This window comes from Aquarana catesbeiana, linkage group LG06, assembly GCF_042186555.1.
Source record: "Aquarana catesbeiana isolate 2022-GZ linkage group LG06, ASM4218655v1, whole genome shotgun sequence".
NCBI lineage: Eukaryota > Metazoa > Chordata > Amphibia > Anura > Ranidae > Aquarana > Aquarana catesbeiana.
The window spans coordinates 52,308,243-52,324,770 of NC_133329.1; the positions used below are offsets into that span (position 1 = coordinate 52,308,243).

At 45.4% G+C, this 16,528-nt stretch overlaps 2 protein-coding genes across 9 annotated transcripts in view; both read right to left on the reverse strand.

Annotated features, from left to right (window-relative positions):
- Positions 1-16,528, reverse strand: part of LOC141148404 (eukaryotic translation initiation factor 3 subunit C-like) — a gene marked incomplete in the record, with an annotated part of 532,271 nt that overhangs the window by 316,433 nt on the left and 199,310 nt on the right.
- LOC141148401 (interferon-induced very large GTPase 1-like) overlaps positions 1-16,528 on the reverse strand; it is a 175,577-nt gene that overhangs the window by 53,957 nt on the left and 105,092 nt on the right. For 6 of the 8 annotated variants that reach the window (XM_073635875.1, XM_073635867.1, XM_073635869.1 and 3 more), the window contains 3 exons: positions 10,511-10,585; positions 8,029-8,103; positions 6,358-6,402 (listed from right to left, as the gene is read on the reverse strand). In XM_073635875.1, coding sequence (XP_073491976.1) covers positions 6,358-6,402; positions 8,029-8,103; positions 10,511-10,585 — 195 coding nt within the window. The remainder of the gene's footprint in view (positions 1-6,357; positions 6,403-8,028; positions 8,104-10,510; positions 10,586-16,528) is intronic. The other 2 variants (XM_073635873.1, XM_073635872.1) reach the window with 2 other exon arrangements.

Genomic DNA, 16,528 nt, shown 5'->3' on the forward strand with positions numbered 1-16,528 from the left:
TGCGAGGTTCAGGAATGCGTTATATACAGAGTGTGAGGTTCAGGAGTACGTTACGTATAGAGTGCGAGGTTCAGGGGCGCATTATGTACAGAGTGTGAGATTCAGGAGTGCGTTAAATACAGAGTGTGAGTTTCAGGAGTATGTTACGTACAGAGTGTAAGGTTCAGGAGTGCATTACGTATAGAGTGTGAGGTTCAGGAGTGCGTTACGTACAGAGTGCAAGGTTCAGGAGTGCGTTACATATAGAGCGCGAGGTTCAGGAGTGCATTACATACAGACTGCGAGGTTCGGGAATGCGTTAAATACAGAGTGTGAGGTTCAGGGGTGCGTTATGTACAGAGTGTGAGGTTCAGGAATGCGTTACGTACAGAGTGTTAGGTTGAGGAATGCATTACGTACAGAGTGTGAGGTTCAGGAATGCATTATGTACAGAATGTGAGGTTCAGGAATGCATTACATACAGAGTGTGAGGTTCAGGAATGCATTACGTACAGATTGTGAGGTTCAGGAGCGCGTTACGTACAGAGTGCGAGGTTCAGGAGCGCGTTACGTACAGAGTGCGAGGTTCAGGAACGCATTACGTACAGAGTGTGAGGTTCAGGAGCGCATTATGTACAGAGTGTGAGGTTCAGGAGCGCATTATGTACAGAGTGTGAGGTTCAGGAGCGCGTTACGTACAGAGTGCGAGGTTCAGGAGTGCGTTATGTACAAAGTGCGAGGTTCAGGAGTGCGTTATGTACAAAGTGTGAGGTTCAGGAGTGCGTTACATACAGAGTGTGAGATTCAGGAATGCATTACATACAGAGTGTGAGGTTAAGGAATGCATTACGTACAGATTGTGAGGTTCAGGAATGCATTACGTACAGAGTGCGAGGTTCAGGAGTACATTACGCATAGAGTGCGAGGTTCAGGATCATGTTACGTACAGAGTGCGAGGTTCAGGACCACGTTACATACAGAGTGTGAGGTTCAGGAATGCATTACGTACAGAGTGCGAGGTTCAGGAGTGCGTTACGCATAGAGTGCGAGGTTCAGGAGCGTGTTACGTACAGAGTGCGAGGTTCAGAAGCACGTTACATACAGAGTGTGAGGTTCAGGAGCGTGTTACGTACAGAGTGCGAGGTTCAGGAGTGCGTTACGCATACCTCCCTTCCTTGAGAGAGAAAGTGTCCCTACGCACCCTGTGGCAAAAATTGGTGTGGCCAAATTATTAAGTGACGGGCTTATGGAGTGTAATTAAACAAAACTGAGGCTTGCTGCTTTAATTGCTGTGCCACAAGCAAGAGTCTCACAGACACGTGCGGGGTTCAGGAGTGCATTACGTACAGAGTGCGAGGTTCAGGAATGCGTTATATACAGAGTGTGAGGTTCAGGAGTGCGTTATGTATAGAGTGCGAGATTCAGGAGTGCATTACGTACAGAGTGTGAGGTTCAGGAGTGCGTTGCGTACAGAGTGCAAGGTTCAGGAGTGCATTACGTACAGACTGCAAGGTTCAGGGGTGCATTACGTACAGATTGCGAGGTTCAGGAATGCGTTAAATACAGAGTGTAAGGTTCAGGGGTGCGTTACGTACAGAGTGTGAGGTTCAGGAATGCATTACATACAGAGTGTGAGGTTCAGGAATGCATTACGTACAGAGTGTGAGGTTCAGGAATGCATTACGTACAGAGTGTGAGGTTCAGGAGTACGTTACGCATAGAGTGCGAGGTTCAGGATCATGTTACGTACAGAGTGCGAGGTTCAGGAGCACGTTACATACAGAGTGTGAGGTTCAGGAATGCATTACGTACAGAGTGCGAGGTTCAGGAGTGCGTTACGCATAGAGTGCGAGGTTCAGGAGCGTGTTACGTACACAGTGCGAGGTTCAGGAGCACGTTACATACAAAGTGTGAGGTTCAGGAGCATGTTACGTACAGAGTGCGAGGTTCAGGAGTGCGTTACGCATACCTCCCTTCCTTGAGAGAGAAAGTGTCCCTACGCACCCTGTGGCAAAAATTGGTGTGGCCAAATTATTAAGTGATGGGCTTATGGAGTGTAATTAAACAAAATTGGGGCTTGCTGCTTTGATTGCTGTGCCACAAGCAAGAGTCTCACAGACACAAACCCCAGCACAATCATTTAACAAAAAAAGAATAAAAAGCTTCCATTACAAATGGTTTTGCACACACTGTGGAAGAGTGCGTTACACAAAGTGTGGAAAGATTCAGGAGTGCGTTCCATACAGAGTGCGAGGTTCAGGAATGCGTTATATACAGAGTGTGAGGTTCAGGAGTGCATTATGTACAGAGTGTGAGATTCAGGAGTGCGTTAAATACAGAGTGTGAGGTTCAGGAGTATGTTACGTACAGAGTGTAAGGTTCAGGAGTGCATTACGTATAGAGTACGAGGTTCAGGAGTGTGTTACGTACAGAGTGCGAGGTTCAGGAGTGTGTTACGTATAGAGTGTGAGGTTCAGGGGTGCATTATGTACAGAGTGTGAGGTTCAGGAATGCGTTAAGTACAGAGTGTGAGGTTAAGGAATGCATTATGTACAGAGTGTGAGGTTCAGGAATGCATTACGTACAGAATGTGGGGTTTAGGAATGCATTACATACAGAGTGTGAGGTTCAGGAATGCATTACATACAGAGTGTGAGGTTCAGGAATGCATTACGTACAGAGTGTGAGGTTCAGGAGCGCCTTACGTACAGAGTGCGAGGTTCAGGAGCGCGTTACGTACAGAGTGCGAGGTTCAGGAACGCATTACGTACAGAGTGTGAGGTTCAGGAACGCGTTACGTACAGAGTGTGAGGTTCAGGAACGCATTATGTACAGAGTGTGAGGTTCAGGAGCGCGTTAAGTACAGAGTGTGAGGTTCAGGAGCGCGTTACGTACAGAGTGCGAGGTTCAGGAGTGCGTTATGTACAAAGTGCGAGGTTCAGGAGTGCGTTATGTACAAAGTGCGAGGTTCAGGAGTGCGTTACATACAGAGTGTGAGGTTCAGGTGTGCATTTCATACAGAGTGTGAGGTTCAGGAGTGTGTTACGTACAGAGTGTGAGGTTCAGGAGTGCGTTACGTATAGCGTGCGGGGTTCAGGAGTGCATTACGTACAGAGTGCGAGGTTCAGGAATGCGTTATATACAGAGTGTGAGGTTCAGGAGTGCGTTACGTATAGAGTGCGAGATTCAGGAGTGCATTACGTACAGAGTGTGAGGTTCAGGAGTGCGTTGCGTACAGAGTGCAAGGTTCAGGAGTGCATTACGTACAGACTGCGAGGTTCAGGGGTGCATTACGTACAGACTGCGAGGTTCAGGAATGCGTTAAATACAGAGTGTAAGGTTCAGGGGTGCGTTACGTACAGAGTGTGAGGTTCAGGAATGCATTACGTACAGAGTGTGAGGTTCAGGAATGCATTACGTACAGAGTGTGAGGTTCAAGAATGCATTACGTACAGAGTGTGAGGTTCAGGAGTACGTTACGCATAGAGTGCGAGGTTCAGGATCGTGTTACGTACAGAGTGCGAGGTTCAGGAGCACGTTACATACAGAGTGTGAGGTTCAGGAATGCATTACGTACAGAGTTCGAGGTTCAGGAGTGCGTTACGCATAGAGTGTGAGGTTCAGGAGCATGTTACGTACAGAGTGCGAGGTTCAGGAGTGCGTTACGCATACCTCCCTTCCTTGAGAGAGAAAGTGTCCCTACGCACCCTGTGGCAAAAATTGGTGTGGCCAAATTATTAAGTGATGGGCTTATGGGGCTTGCTGCTTTGATTGCTGTGCCACAAGCAAGAGTCTCACAGACACAAACCCCAGCACAATCATTTAACAAAAAAAGAATAAAAAGCTTCCATTACAAATGGTTTTGCACACACTGTGGAAGAGTGTGTTACACAAAGTGTGGAAAGATTCAGGAGTGCGTTCCATACAGAGTGCGAGGTTCAGAAGTGCATTACGTACAGAGTGTGAGATTCAGGAGTGCGTTAAATACAGAGTGTGATGTTCAGGAGTATGTTACGTACAGAGTGTAAGGTTCAGGAGTGCATTACGTATAGAGTGCGAGGTTCAGGAGTGCATTACGTACAGAGCGCGAGGTTCAGGAGTGCGTTACGTATAGAGTGCGAGGTTCAGGAGTGCATTACGTACAGACTGCGAGGTTCAGGAATGCGTTAAATATAGAGTGTGAGGTTCAGGGGTGCGTTATGTACAGAGTGTGAGGTTCAGGAATGCGTTACGTACAGAGTGTGAGGTTAAGGAATGCATTACGTACAGAGTGTGAGGTTCAGGAATGCATTTCGTACATAATGTGAGGTTCAGGAATGCATTACATACAGAGTGTGAGGTTCAGGAATGCATTACGTACAGAGTGTGAGGTTCAGGAGCGCGTTACGTACAGAGAGCGAGGTTCAGGAGCGCGTTACGTACAGAGTGCGAGGTTCAGGAACGCATTGCGTACAGAGTGTGAGGTTCAGGAACGCGTTACGTACAGAGTGTGAGGTTCAGGAGCGCATTATGTACAGAGTGTGAGGTTCAGGAGCGCGTTATGTACAGAGTGTGAGGTTCAGGAGCGCGTTACGTACAGAGTGCGAGGTTCAGGAGTGCGTTATGTACAAAGTGCGAGGTTCAGGAGTGCGTTATGTACAAAGTGCGAGGTGCAGGAGTGCGTTATGTACAAAGTGTGAGGTTCAGGAGTGCGTTACATACAGAGTGTGAGGTTCAGGAGTGCATTTCATACAGAGTGTGAGGTTCAGGAGTGTGTTATGTACAGAGTGTGAGGTTCAGGAGTGTGTTACGTACAGAGTGTGAGGTTCAGGAATGCGTTATGTACAGACTGTGAGGTTCAGGAGTGCGTTACGTACACACTGCAGAGTTCAGGAGTGTGTTACATACAGAGTGCGAGGTTCAGGAGTGCATATAGTCCCTTGTTACCCTATGCATACAGGAACTTTAATTTCCCTGTAACTCAGGATATGCTGGGAGTTGTAGTTCCTGGTCACCCTGACCACCTTGGGAGTTGTAGTCCCCCTGTCATTCAGGCCATGCTAGGGGTTGTTGTCTCCCCATCACTCAGTAAATGCTGGGAGTTGTAGTCCCCCTGTCACTCATGCCATGCTGGGAGTTGTAGTCCCCCTGTCACTCAGGCCATGCTGGCAATTGTAGTCCTCCTGTCACTCATGCCATGCTGGGAGTTGTAGTCCCCCTGTCAATCATGCCATGCTGGCAGTTGTATCCACTCACCCTCTGCAGTTCTCTCTCAATCTGCCCAGACTTGGTGACGATGGGCCGCCTCACAGCATACTCCACTGCCCGCACTTGGAGTTCATAGCCTGCAGGGTGAGGATCCGGCTCCGGCGTCCACCCTCTTCAGTCCGCCTCAGAGCACCAACTTCACCGGTCTGCTCATGTCTCTGGAAGACCACCGCTCTATGGTGGGGGGAGTCAGGAGGGGGTGCCGCTCTGTGGTGGGCGGAGTCAGGAGGAGAGATAGCGTGTCGCTCTCTAGTGGCCAGATTTAGGAGGAGAGGCCGTGTGCCGCTCTGTGGTGGGTGGAGTCATGAGGAGGGGCAGGGTGTCACTCTCTGGTGGCCCGAGGTCAGATGGAGGAGCAGGGTTGTGCCGCTCTGTGGTGGGCGGAGTCAGGAGGAGAGACAGGTTGCCACTCTCTATTGGTCGGAGTCAGGAGGAGGGGCCGGGTGCTGCTCTGTGGTGGGTGGAGTTAGGAGGAGGGGCAGGGTGCCGCTCTCTAGTGGTCAGAGTAAGGTGGAGGGGCAGGGTTGTGCTTTGTGGTGGGCGGGGTCAGGGGGGGGCAGGGTCGCGCTCTGTTTGTGGGGTGGAGCCAGGAGGCTGAAAGCGAATATCGGCCCGCCCATCCCCGACATCAGAGGCTGAATTTGACAGCTGCACTTTCCCTCATTGCAGCCTTACCCCTGCCGGGTCGCCCACCAATCCCTGGTTTGCCCACCAATTCCTGGCTGGCCTACCAATCCCTGGCTGTGCTAGATGTAACAGCATACTGCTGCAGGCCCTGCTCTGCATGGAGTAATGCTGGACAAAGCCCCTGTACTCCGGGACCGTGGGACAAAGGTGCAAATGCGGGACAGTCCCGCCCAATCCGGGACTGTTGTGAGGTATGTGCACAGGAGACACTTTTGCAAAAATTTGTCTCAGACAGTTTTTCTGTCATTTACTACGACACGAAAGTGGCACATTTTAGGACTACCTGAATTTAGGGCACCAGTTGATGACAGAACCAAAAGTGTTGCAAATGCTTCATCAGTTCAGTGCAATACATTAACAAAAGGGATTAGGGCCAGAGAAGTGTTGAAGTACCCCATTATGTTTTTAGTGACAAACTACCTTCATCTCAGATATTTTTCTTACCTTGCTCAGGTGCATAGATTCTTTTTTTCTTGTTGCTTGTAGTAGCTGGGAAGAAATAATCAGCAGATTATAACTGCAATATGATACTTTCAAGACATCTGCAAAATAGTGGAAGGGATGCGGAAAAAGAGGCGCCAAGTCGCCAATAGTGTAGCACAGTTTTATTCAAAATGACATAAATTTACAGTAAGAATGCACTCACAAATGTCCTGGGACATTGCGACCAAGCAGGAACACCTTTCAGGGGCCAGACCATGCCTCCTCCATCAGCCTCTGATGAAGGCTGATAAAGGAGGCGTGGTCTGGCCTCCAAAATGCATTCCTGATTGGCCACAGCATATCAGGGTTTGACATCTCCTTTGACAGCTCCAGTTTCTCCCAGCGGTAGCCGGGCTCCTGCACCTCTTCCCACAATGGCTCTGTCATTGTAGTGGCTCCAGCATGGATTGGATTCTCCTTGGTAGCCCCACACTGAGCTGTACATGCCTGCTATCTTGGACAATTGTGAGTGCATTCTTACTGTATATTCATGTCATGTTTGAATAAAACTGTGCTACACTATTAGCGGCTTGGTGCCTCTTCCTCCCCATCCCTTCCTCTGTTAGTGTTCGAGTTCCCAGCCTGCTTCAGGAGGCAGCCTTGTTTCTACTAGAGGTGTCAGCCAGAGACTGTTTTTAATTTGTCTAGTTAAACCTCTGGGATGTATCCCTATTCGTGTGTGTGTGTATATCTCTAATTATCACTGATTTTACTGCATGCCAGCTTTTTTATATGTATAGGCTGGCAGTTCATGTTACATTTGTTCCTTACACACTATCCAATTTTGATTGCACTCAATTTTCTTTTGCTGGCAGCAAGTACACATGATTGTTGTGTGTTGGTTTGCAAAATAGTGTTGTCCTGAAATAACTCATACAGCTAGAAACAATAAGATACCCCAAAGCACAGTGGTGTAGTGAATAGCACTCTCGCCTAGCAGTAACAAGGGTCGCTGGTTCAAATCCCAACCACGACACTACCTGCCTGGAGTTTGCATGTTCTCCCTGTGCCTGCGTGGGTTTCCTCCGGGTACTCCGGTTTCCTCCCACACTCCAAAGACATGCTGGTAGGTTAATTGGCTTCTGTCCAAAAAAATTGGCCCTAGTATATGAATGTTAGGGACCTTGGATTGTGGGCTCCTTGAGGGTAGGGATCGATGTGAGTGTGCGATATATGTGTGGAGCGCTGCGTAAAAAAAAAAAAAAAAAAAAAAAAAAAAAAAAATTACACAGCGCTATATGGGTACCTTAAATAAAATAAAAAAAAATAGGGATAATTGTAGACATGCACCCACACTCACTCAGGTTGAACTCGATGGACTGGTGTCTTTATTCAACCTTACTAACTATGTAACTATGTAAAGCAGCAAGCTATGCACCAAATATTAAAGGTTCACTTAAAGTATTAATGCTCAGATAGTCCACATCTTATGGGGAAGCACACTTTGGTCTTTTTGCCCTAGGTTCTAATGGGCATTGCCCCACCACTTGTTTGTAATCTCTCTATTCTATGCAGTCTGGTAACATTTGGTTGTGGCAATAAATCTAGACTGGTATGTAGTATGTACCTGGCTAATTGTTAGTCTTAGACTGGCACTTGTTAATAAAAAAATACTGACACATGCTAGATTACCTTGTTCTGGTTGGTCTAGGTTTCGTTTAGGGGCTCTCTTAGCGATTGAGGTTTCTACAGTTTCTTGTGAAGTTCCTGGAATAAAACACATTTGACTTGTTCATTACTTGTTTTCTTCTTTATGGGTTTAGAACTTTGCCCACCAACAACATTTGTTACTGCTGTTGGCTTTTTTTCCTTTATATTCTATCCAAGTGGCTTTGCTGTCTTTCCTTTAAAGAACTTTACAGAGCATATGTAAAGCCAAACATCATTGTTGGTTCCCATTTTACACAGTTACCTAGAGAGAATTGTTTGAGAGATAGGAGACAAGACTAACAAAATGGGAACCAACAATAGGGGGTTCATATCAGATTTCCATGTGCTGACGGAGAGGTGAAAATGATTTTTCGCAACACTGACATATACTGTGCATGGATAAAGTGTTAGGCTCAGTGCTGCCAAAACAACAAATTTTTATTTATCAGAGGGCACCTAACTTTGGGAATATGGTTGTGAAGAAAACTTTTGATCCCCCAAAGCACAAGTTGTATTTAAAGATAAAAAACATTTTTTGTTTGTCGTAAATGTAGTAGAGCGTGTACAACAACACAAAATAATGTAACTCGTCTTTAAATCAACTGTTGAGGATAAGCAATATGAGATCTGTGAATTTATCATGTATGATACACGTTTCACAATGCCCTTGTGGCCTAATTTATGTGGGCCAAATGAAAGGCCCCCTAAAACAGCGGATTTCCGAACACATACAGAATATACTATTAAGGTACTGACAACACAGCGTATCCTTGCATTTTAGAAAAAAAAAGCATGATAAAGATCCATCTGGCCTCCAATTTTGGGGCATAGATAGGTTGTATCCCTCCTGAAGGGGGTCTGACATTGTTAGGGACCTCGCTAGAAGTGAGACTAAATGGATTTATATATTGAAGTCCCCCAGTCCAGGGGGGCTCAATGTGTAACTGGATATCAACTGTTTCATTAAGGAGTTAACTGTCCAAGGGGTAGGGTTATTTAATGATTAGTTGCCGTGCTGTGTGGCTTGGCCCTTCATTTCTGGTCTGTTGTGGTTCCTTGTGGTTTGGTTTGGATGATTGATTGTGGATGGTGGGTATGCGGGTTCTTTTGTTGCAGTTGTGCTTGATGTGTGGTTGTTTTGGCTGTTCTTTGTGTGTTGGACTGATGTGTTGATTGTTGTTGTTTGGTGTCCCGGGTCCACCGCAGTACCATGCAGTCACTTCCGGGCTTTGATACACATACATATAAAAAAGCTGGCATGCAGTAAAATCAGTGATAATTAGAGATATACACACACGAATAGGGATACATCCCAGAGGTTAAACTAGACAAATTAAAAACAGCCTCTGGCTGACACCTCTAGTAGAAACAAGGCTGCCTCCTGAAGCAGGCTCGGAACCCGAACACTAACAGAGGAAGGGATGGGGAGGAAGAGGCACCAAGCCGCTAATAGTGTAGCACGGTTTTTGTTTGATCGGAGCGATCACCGCCGACATACACAGCCGTGTGTAGATTCAAATATGGCGCAGAGACTGCAGGGATTCGGCGGAGCCGAGATACACATACCCGAGTGTTCTCGACTTTTCTCGGCGCCGCTCACAGTCACGCCCAGTCCCGCCCTATGATGGACATAACACAGGTCCAATGGCGGAACTGGGCGTGACTGTGAGAGGCGCCGAGAAAAACCGAGAACACTCGGGTATGTGTATCTCGGCTCCGCCGAATCCCTGCAGTCTCTGCGCCATATTTGAATCTACACACGGCTGTGTATGTCGGCGGTGATCGCTCCGATCAAACAAAAACTGTGCTACACTATTAGCGGCTTGGTGCCTCTTCCTCCCCATCCCTTCCTCTGTTAGTGTTCAGGTTCCCAGCCTGCTTCAGGAGGCAGCCTTGTTTCTACTAGAGGTGTCAGCAAGAGGCTGTTTTTAATTTGTCTAGTTTAACCTCTGGGATGTATCCCTATTCGTGTGTGTGTATATCTCTAATTATCACTGATTTTACTGCATGCCAGCTTTTTTATATGTATAGGCTGGTAGTTCATGTTACATTTGTTCCTTACACACTATCCAATTTTGATTGCACACAATTTTCTTTTGCTGGCAGCAAGTACAAGTGATTGTTGTGTGTTGGTTTGCAAAATAGTGTTGACCTGAAATAACTCATACAGCTAGAAACAATCAGATTACCCAAAGCAGCAAGCTATGCACCAAATATTAAAGGTTCACTTAAAGTATTAATGCTCAGATAGTCCACATCTTATGGGGAAGCACACTTTGGTCTTTTTGCCCTAGGTTCTAATGGACATTGCCCCACCACTTGTTTGTAATCTCTCTATTCTATTCAGTCTGGTAACATTTGGTTGTGGCAATAAAGCTAGACTGGTATGTAGTATGTACCTGGCTAATTTTTAGTCTTAGACTGGCACTTGTTAATAAAAAAATACTGACACATGCTAGATTACCTTGTTCTGGTTGGTCTAGGTTTCGTTTAGGGGCTCTCTTAGCGATTGAGGTTTCTACAGTTTCTTGTGAAGTTCCTGGAATAAAACACATTTGACTTGTTCATTACTTGTTTTCTTCTTTATGGGCTTAGAACTTTGCCCACCAACAACATTTGTTACTGCTGTTAGCTTTTTTTCCTTTATATTCTATCCAAGTGGCTTTGCTGTCTTTCCTTTAAAGAACTTTACAGAGCATATGTAAAGCCAAACGTCATTGTTGGTTCCCATATTGCACAGTTACCTAGAGAGAATTGCGTGAGAGATAGGAGACAAGACTAACAAAATGGGAACCAACAATAGGGGGTTCATATCAGATTTCCATGTGCTGTCGGAGAGGTGGAAATGATTTTTCGCAACACTGACATATACTGTGCATGGATAAAGTGTTAGGCTCAGTGCTGCCAAAACAACAAACTTGTATTTATCAGAGGGCACCTAACTTTTGGAATATGGTTGTGAAGAAAATTTTTTATCCCCCCAAAGCACAAGTTGTATTTAAAGATAAAAAACATTTTTGTTTGTCGTAAATGTAGTAGAGCGTGTAAAACAACACAAAATAATGTAACTTGTCTTTAAAACAACTGTTGAGGATAAGCAATATGAGATCTGTGAATTTATCATGTATGATACACGTTTCACAATGCCCTTGTGGCCAAATTTATGTGGGCCAAACGAAAGGCCCCCTAAAACAGCGGATTTCCGAACACATACAGAATATACTATTAAGGTACCGACAACATAGCGTATCCTTGCATTTTAGAAAAAAAAAGCATGATAAAGATCCATCTGGCCTCCAATTTTGGGGCATAGATAGGTTGTATCCCTCCTGAAGGGGGTCTGACATTGTTAGGGACCTCTCTAGAAGGGAGTCTAAATGGATTTATATATTGAAGTCCCCCAGTCCAGGGGGCTCAATGTGTAACTGGATATCAACTGTTTCATTAAGGAGTTAACTGTCCAAGGGGTAGGGTTATTTAATGATTAGTTGCCGTGCTGTGTGGCTTGGCCCTTCGTTTCTGGTCTGTTTTGGTTCCTTGTGGTTTGGTTTGGATGGTTGATTGTGGATGGTGGGAATGCGGGTTCTTTTGTTGCAGTTGTGCTTGATGTGTGGTTGTTTTGGCTGTTCTTTGTGTGTTGGACTGATGTGTTGATTGTTGTTGTTTGGTGTCCCGGGTCCACCGCAGTACCATGCAGTCACTTCCGGGCTGTGATACACATGCAGTTTCGAAAGTGACGTCGGGCCCTATGTGACGCAAGTTCCAGACATGACTGGAGGCACTTTTTTCCTTTTTTGTAGAGGCCCTCGGAACGCCCTTATCTTCTTACATAAGCCAAGCATGGTAGATCACATTGTGGATTGTGTTTATATGGACATTTGGGTAAAGTGGGGGGATTTCTCTTTGGGTACAAGTAAGTCAGGGCCCGGTGCCCTTGAATTGTTATTTGGGCCAACGATTATTAATGGATGGCCATTAAATATATTTATTTTTGGTGGTACTATTTATATTTTTTGTGTTTCAAGGTTTTTATACTCCACCCATGTGGCCTACATACCGGTATATACAGTACTGGCTGATGTGATACCTACATAATATCAGGTTTTTCTATTACCCCATTTGGTAAGAGCAAACTCTCTTCATCCCTGCATTCTGAGAGTAACGCACTCCTGAACCCTGCATGCTGAGCGCAATACACTCCTGATCCCTGCATTCTGAGCACAACGCACTCCTCATCCCTGCATTCTGAGCACAGCACATGGCTTATTCCTGCATTCTGAGTGCAACACAGTCCTCATCCCTGCATTCTGAGCGCAACGCACTCATGAACCCTGCATTCTGAGCGCAACGCATTCCTGAACGCTGCTTTCTTCGCCATTGCACTCTTGAACCCTGCATTGTTAGTGAAATGCACTCCTTAACCCTGCATTCTTAGCGCAATGCACTCCTGAACCCTGCATTCTGAGCAAAACGTACTCCTGATCCCTGCATTCTGAGCGCAACACACTACTCATTCCTGCATTCTGAGCATAATACACTCCTTAACCCTACATTCTGAGCGTAACATACTCCTGATTCCTGGACTCTGAACCCACTCCTGATCGATGTATTCAGAGCTCAACACATTCTGAGTAGAACACACTGCTGAACCCTGCATTCTGAGTGCAACGCACCCCTGAACCCTGCATTCTTAGAGCAACACACTCCTGAACCCTGCATTCTGAGCGCAACACACTCCTCATCCCTGCATTCTGAGCAGAATATACTCCTTAACCCTGCATTCTGAGCGTAACAAACTCCTGAGTGCAACGCACTCCTGATCAATGCATTCTGAGCTCAACACATGTCTGATCCCTGCATTCTATGCGCTACACACTCCTTAACCCTATATTCTGAGTGTAACACACTCCTTAACCCTGCATTCTGAGCGTAACTCACTCCTAATCCCTGCATTCTGAGTGCAACACACTCCTGATCCCTGCATTTTGAGCGCAACGCACTCCTGGTCCCCGCAATGTAACGCACTCCTTAACCTTTAAGAGGTAGAGATAGTCAGCGTGGAACATATTCCAGAGGGTAATATTGGGGCATTGGTGGTAGGTTGACTAAAGCACCTAAACCCAAGGTAAGTATAGTAACAAGTCCTATTTGCAATCCCAGAGCACCCAATAAGGAGATAGTATGCGACCGGTCTAAACTACGTGGCATGTTCACCAATACCAGTCTGGCGGACAAGATGGGAGAACTAGAACTACTGTTGTATGAGGAGGATTTAGATTTTGTAGGAATTACAGAGACTTGGTTTGACAGCTCTCATGATTGGCTGGCAACCATTCAAGGGTATTCCCTATATCGCAGGGATAGAGAGGGTAAAAGAGGGCGAGGGGTATGCCTATTTATGAAAAATGATGTACAAGTGAATGTGAGAGATGACATCACTAAGGGAGCAAGGGAGGAGGTGGAATCCTTATGGGTAGAGCTACAAAGGGAGGAAACTATGGGGAAAGTAATACTGGGAGTATGCTATGGGCCCCCTAACCAGAGAGAGGAGGCAGACCTCCTATCACAATTTAGATTAGTGGCAAGAATGGGAAGTGTCATCATACTGGGGGATTTTAATTATCCAGACATAGACTGGGTGGAAGGAACCGTACATTCATCTAAGGCTCGCCAGTTGCTAAATGTCTTGTAGGACAATTTAATGGGTCAGATGGTAAATGCACAAACAAAGCGTTACTAGACCTACTGATTACCAACAATACAGACCTGATCATGTATGTGAAAATACGGGGCAATTTCGATCACAGGTCAATTTGTTTTAGTATAAATCACACAAATAGGAAACATAAGGGGAATAGAAAGACACTGAATTTCAATAGAGCAAACTTCCCTAAACTACGATTATTGCTGGAAGATAATATTTGGGATAAAATCTTAGTAAAAAAGAACACAGAGGAAAAATGGGTATGATTTAGGAGCATATTAAATAAGCACATTAGCCAGTGTATCCCAATGGGAAATAAATTTAAGAGCTAATAAAAGTCCTGGGTGGCCTAACTCCAACATAAAAATGCATATAAAAGCAAAGGAGAAGGCTGAGGGATCATCATCAGCATTCCAACTGTGCAAAGAATGCAACAAGAAATGTAAGGGTGCAATCAGGGCATCAAAGATAGAACACAAAAGGCACATAGCGGAGGAGAGTAAAAAAAATCCCCAAAAATTCTTTAAGTACCGTATTTATCTGCGTATAACACGCGCCGGTGTATAACACGCACCCCAAGTTTAGGAGGGAAGTTTAAGGAAAAAAACTTACATTAAAATGCCCATCAATGCAGCCTTATCGTGTCCATCTGCAGCATTTTCAGTGTCAGTGCAGCCTTGCCCCAGTGTCCATTGCAGCCTTGTCAGTGCAGCTTTGCCCCAGTGTAGCCTTGTCAGTGCAGCTTTGTCAGTGCAGCTGTGCCCCAGTGCAGCCTTGTCAGTGCAGCCTTGTCAGTGCAGCTTTGTCAGTGCAGCTGTGCCCCAGTGCAGCCTTGTCAGTGCAGCCTTGTCAGTGCAGCTTTGCCCCAGTGCAGCCTTGTCAGTGCAGCTTTGCCCCAGTGCAGCCTTGTCAGTGCAGCCTTGTCAGTGCAGCTTTGCCCCAGTGCAGCCTTGTCAGTGCAGCTTTGTGCACTCGCCGCGATCGCCGCCGACATACACAGCCGTGTGTAGATTCAAATACTGCAGGGATTCGGTGGAGCCGAGATACACATACCCGAGTGTTCTCGGCTTTTCTCGGCGACGCTCACAGTCACGCCCAGTCTCGCCCTATGATGGACATAACACAGATCCAATGGCGGGACTGGGAATGACTGTGAGCGGCACCGAGAAAAGCCGAGAACGCTCGAGTTTGTGTATTTCGGCTCCGCCGAATCCCTGCAGTCTCGGCGCCATATTTGAATCTACACAGGGCTGTGTATGTCGGCGGTGATCGCCGCGATCGCTCCGATCAAACAAAAACTGTGCTACACTATTAGCGGCTTGGTGCCTCTTCCTCCCCATCCCTTCCTCTGTTGGGGTTCCCAGCCTGCTTCAGGAGGCAGCCTTGTTTCTACTAGAGGTGTCAGCCAGGGACTGTTTTTAATTTGTCTAGTTTAACCTCTGGGATGTATCCCTATTCGTGTGTGTGTGTATATCTCTAATTATCACTGATTTTACTGCATGCCAGCTTTTTATATGTATAGGCTGGCAGTTTATGTTACATTTGTTCCTTACACACTATCCAATTTTGATTGCACACAATTTTCTTTTGCTGGCAGCAAGTACAAGTGATTGTTGTGTGTTGGTTTGCAAAATAGTGTTGCCCTGAAATAACTCATACAGCTAGAAACAATAAGATACCCCAAAGCAGCAAGCTATGCACCAAATATTAAAGGTTCACTTAAAGTATTAATGCTCAGATAGTCCACATCTTATGGGGAAGCACACTTTGGTCTTTTTGCCCTAGGTTCTAATGGACATTGCCCCACCACTTGTTTGTAATCTCTCTATTCTATTCAGTCTGGTAACATTTGGTTATGGCAATAAATCTAGACTGGTATGTAGTATGTACCTGGCTAATTGTTAGTCTTATGCTGCGTACACACGGTCGGACTTTTCAGCTACAAAAGTCCAACGGACGCTGACGGACTAAAGCTGGCTGGTAATCCGATCGTGTGTGGGCTTCTCCGGACTTTCAACGTACTTTTTTAGCCTCAAATCCGACGTACTTTAGATTTGAAACATGCTTCAAATCTTTACATCGTAACTACGACGGACCCCGAAGTCCGCTCGTCTGTATGCTAGTCCTACGGACAAAAAAACGACGCATGCTCATAAGCAAAAACTAAACGGAAGCACTCGGTCTAGTAAAACTAGTGTTCGTATTGTAGGTAGCACATTCATCACGCTGCAAAATCTGTGATCGTTGAATGCAGCGCATTTTATTTCTTCTTTACGAATGCTCTAAAGAACGAAGGTGTTTTGCTGTTCATAATCAGAGTTCTCCCAAACTGATTTCTGGATTCTTTTTCTCTTTGATCTCATGAATGATATAGTATGCTTTTTAAAAACAATGTTTCCATACTAATAATACTTTTTCCCTTATTTTTTTTTTTTTTAGGTTTGTAAAGTTACCACAAAGAACCCATTATTCTATTTTTTTTTTTCTAGTGATTATTTTTTAGTTTTTAGATAAAGTTAACCCAAAGCACCGTTTTTGGTTATGTAGATTTTTTTATTTTCAAGACTTACCACTTGAACATTATTAACATTAGTAATGTATTTTTGGTGTGTTTTTTTCAAACTCAATGAGATTGTTGTCCCTTGTTAATTTAACATTGTGTGTAAAATCAATGATTTAAAAGAAAACACATAAAGTCTTTTGCTAAACTCAAAAAAGATCCATTTATTCATGGTCAAAATAAAATAAAGAGGAAGTCAACGCTGGAAAAAGTCGGTG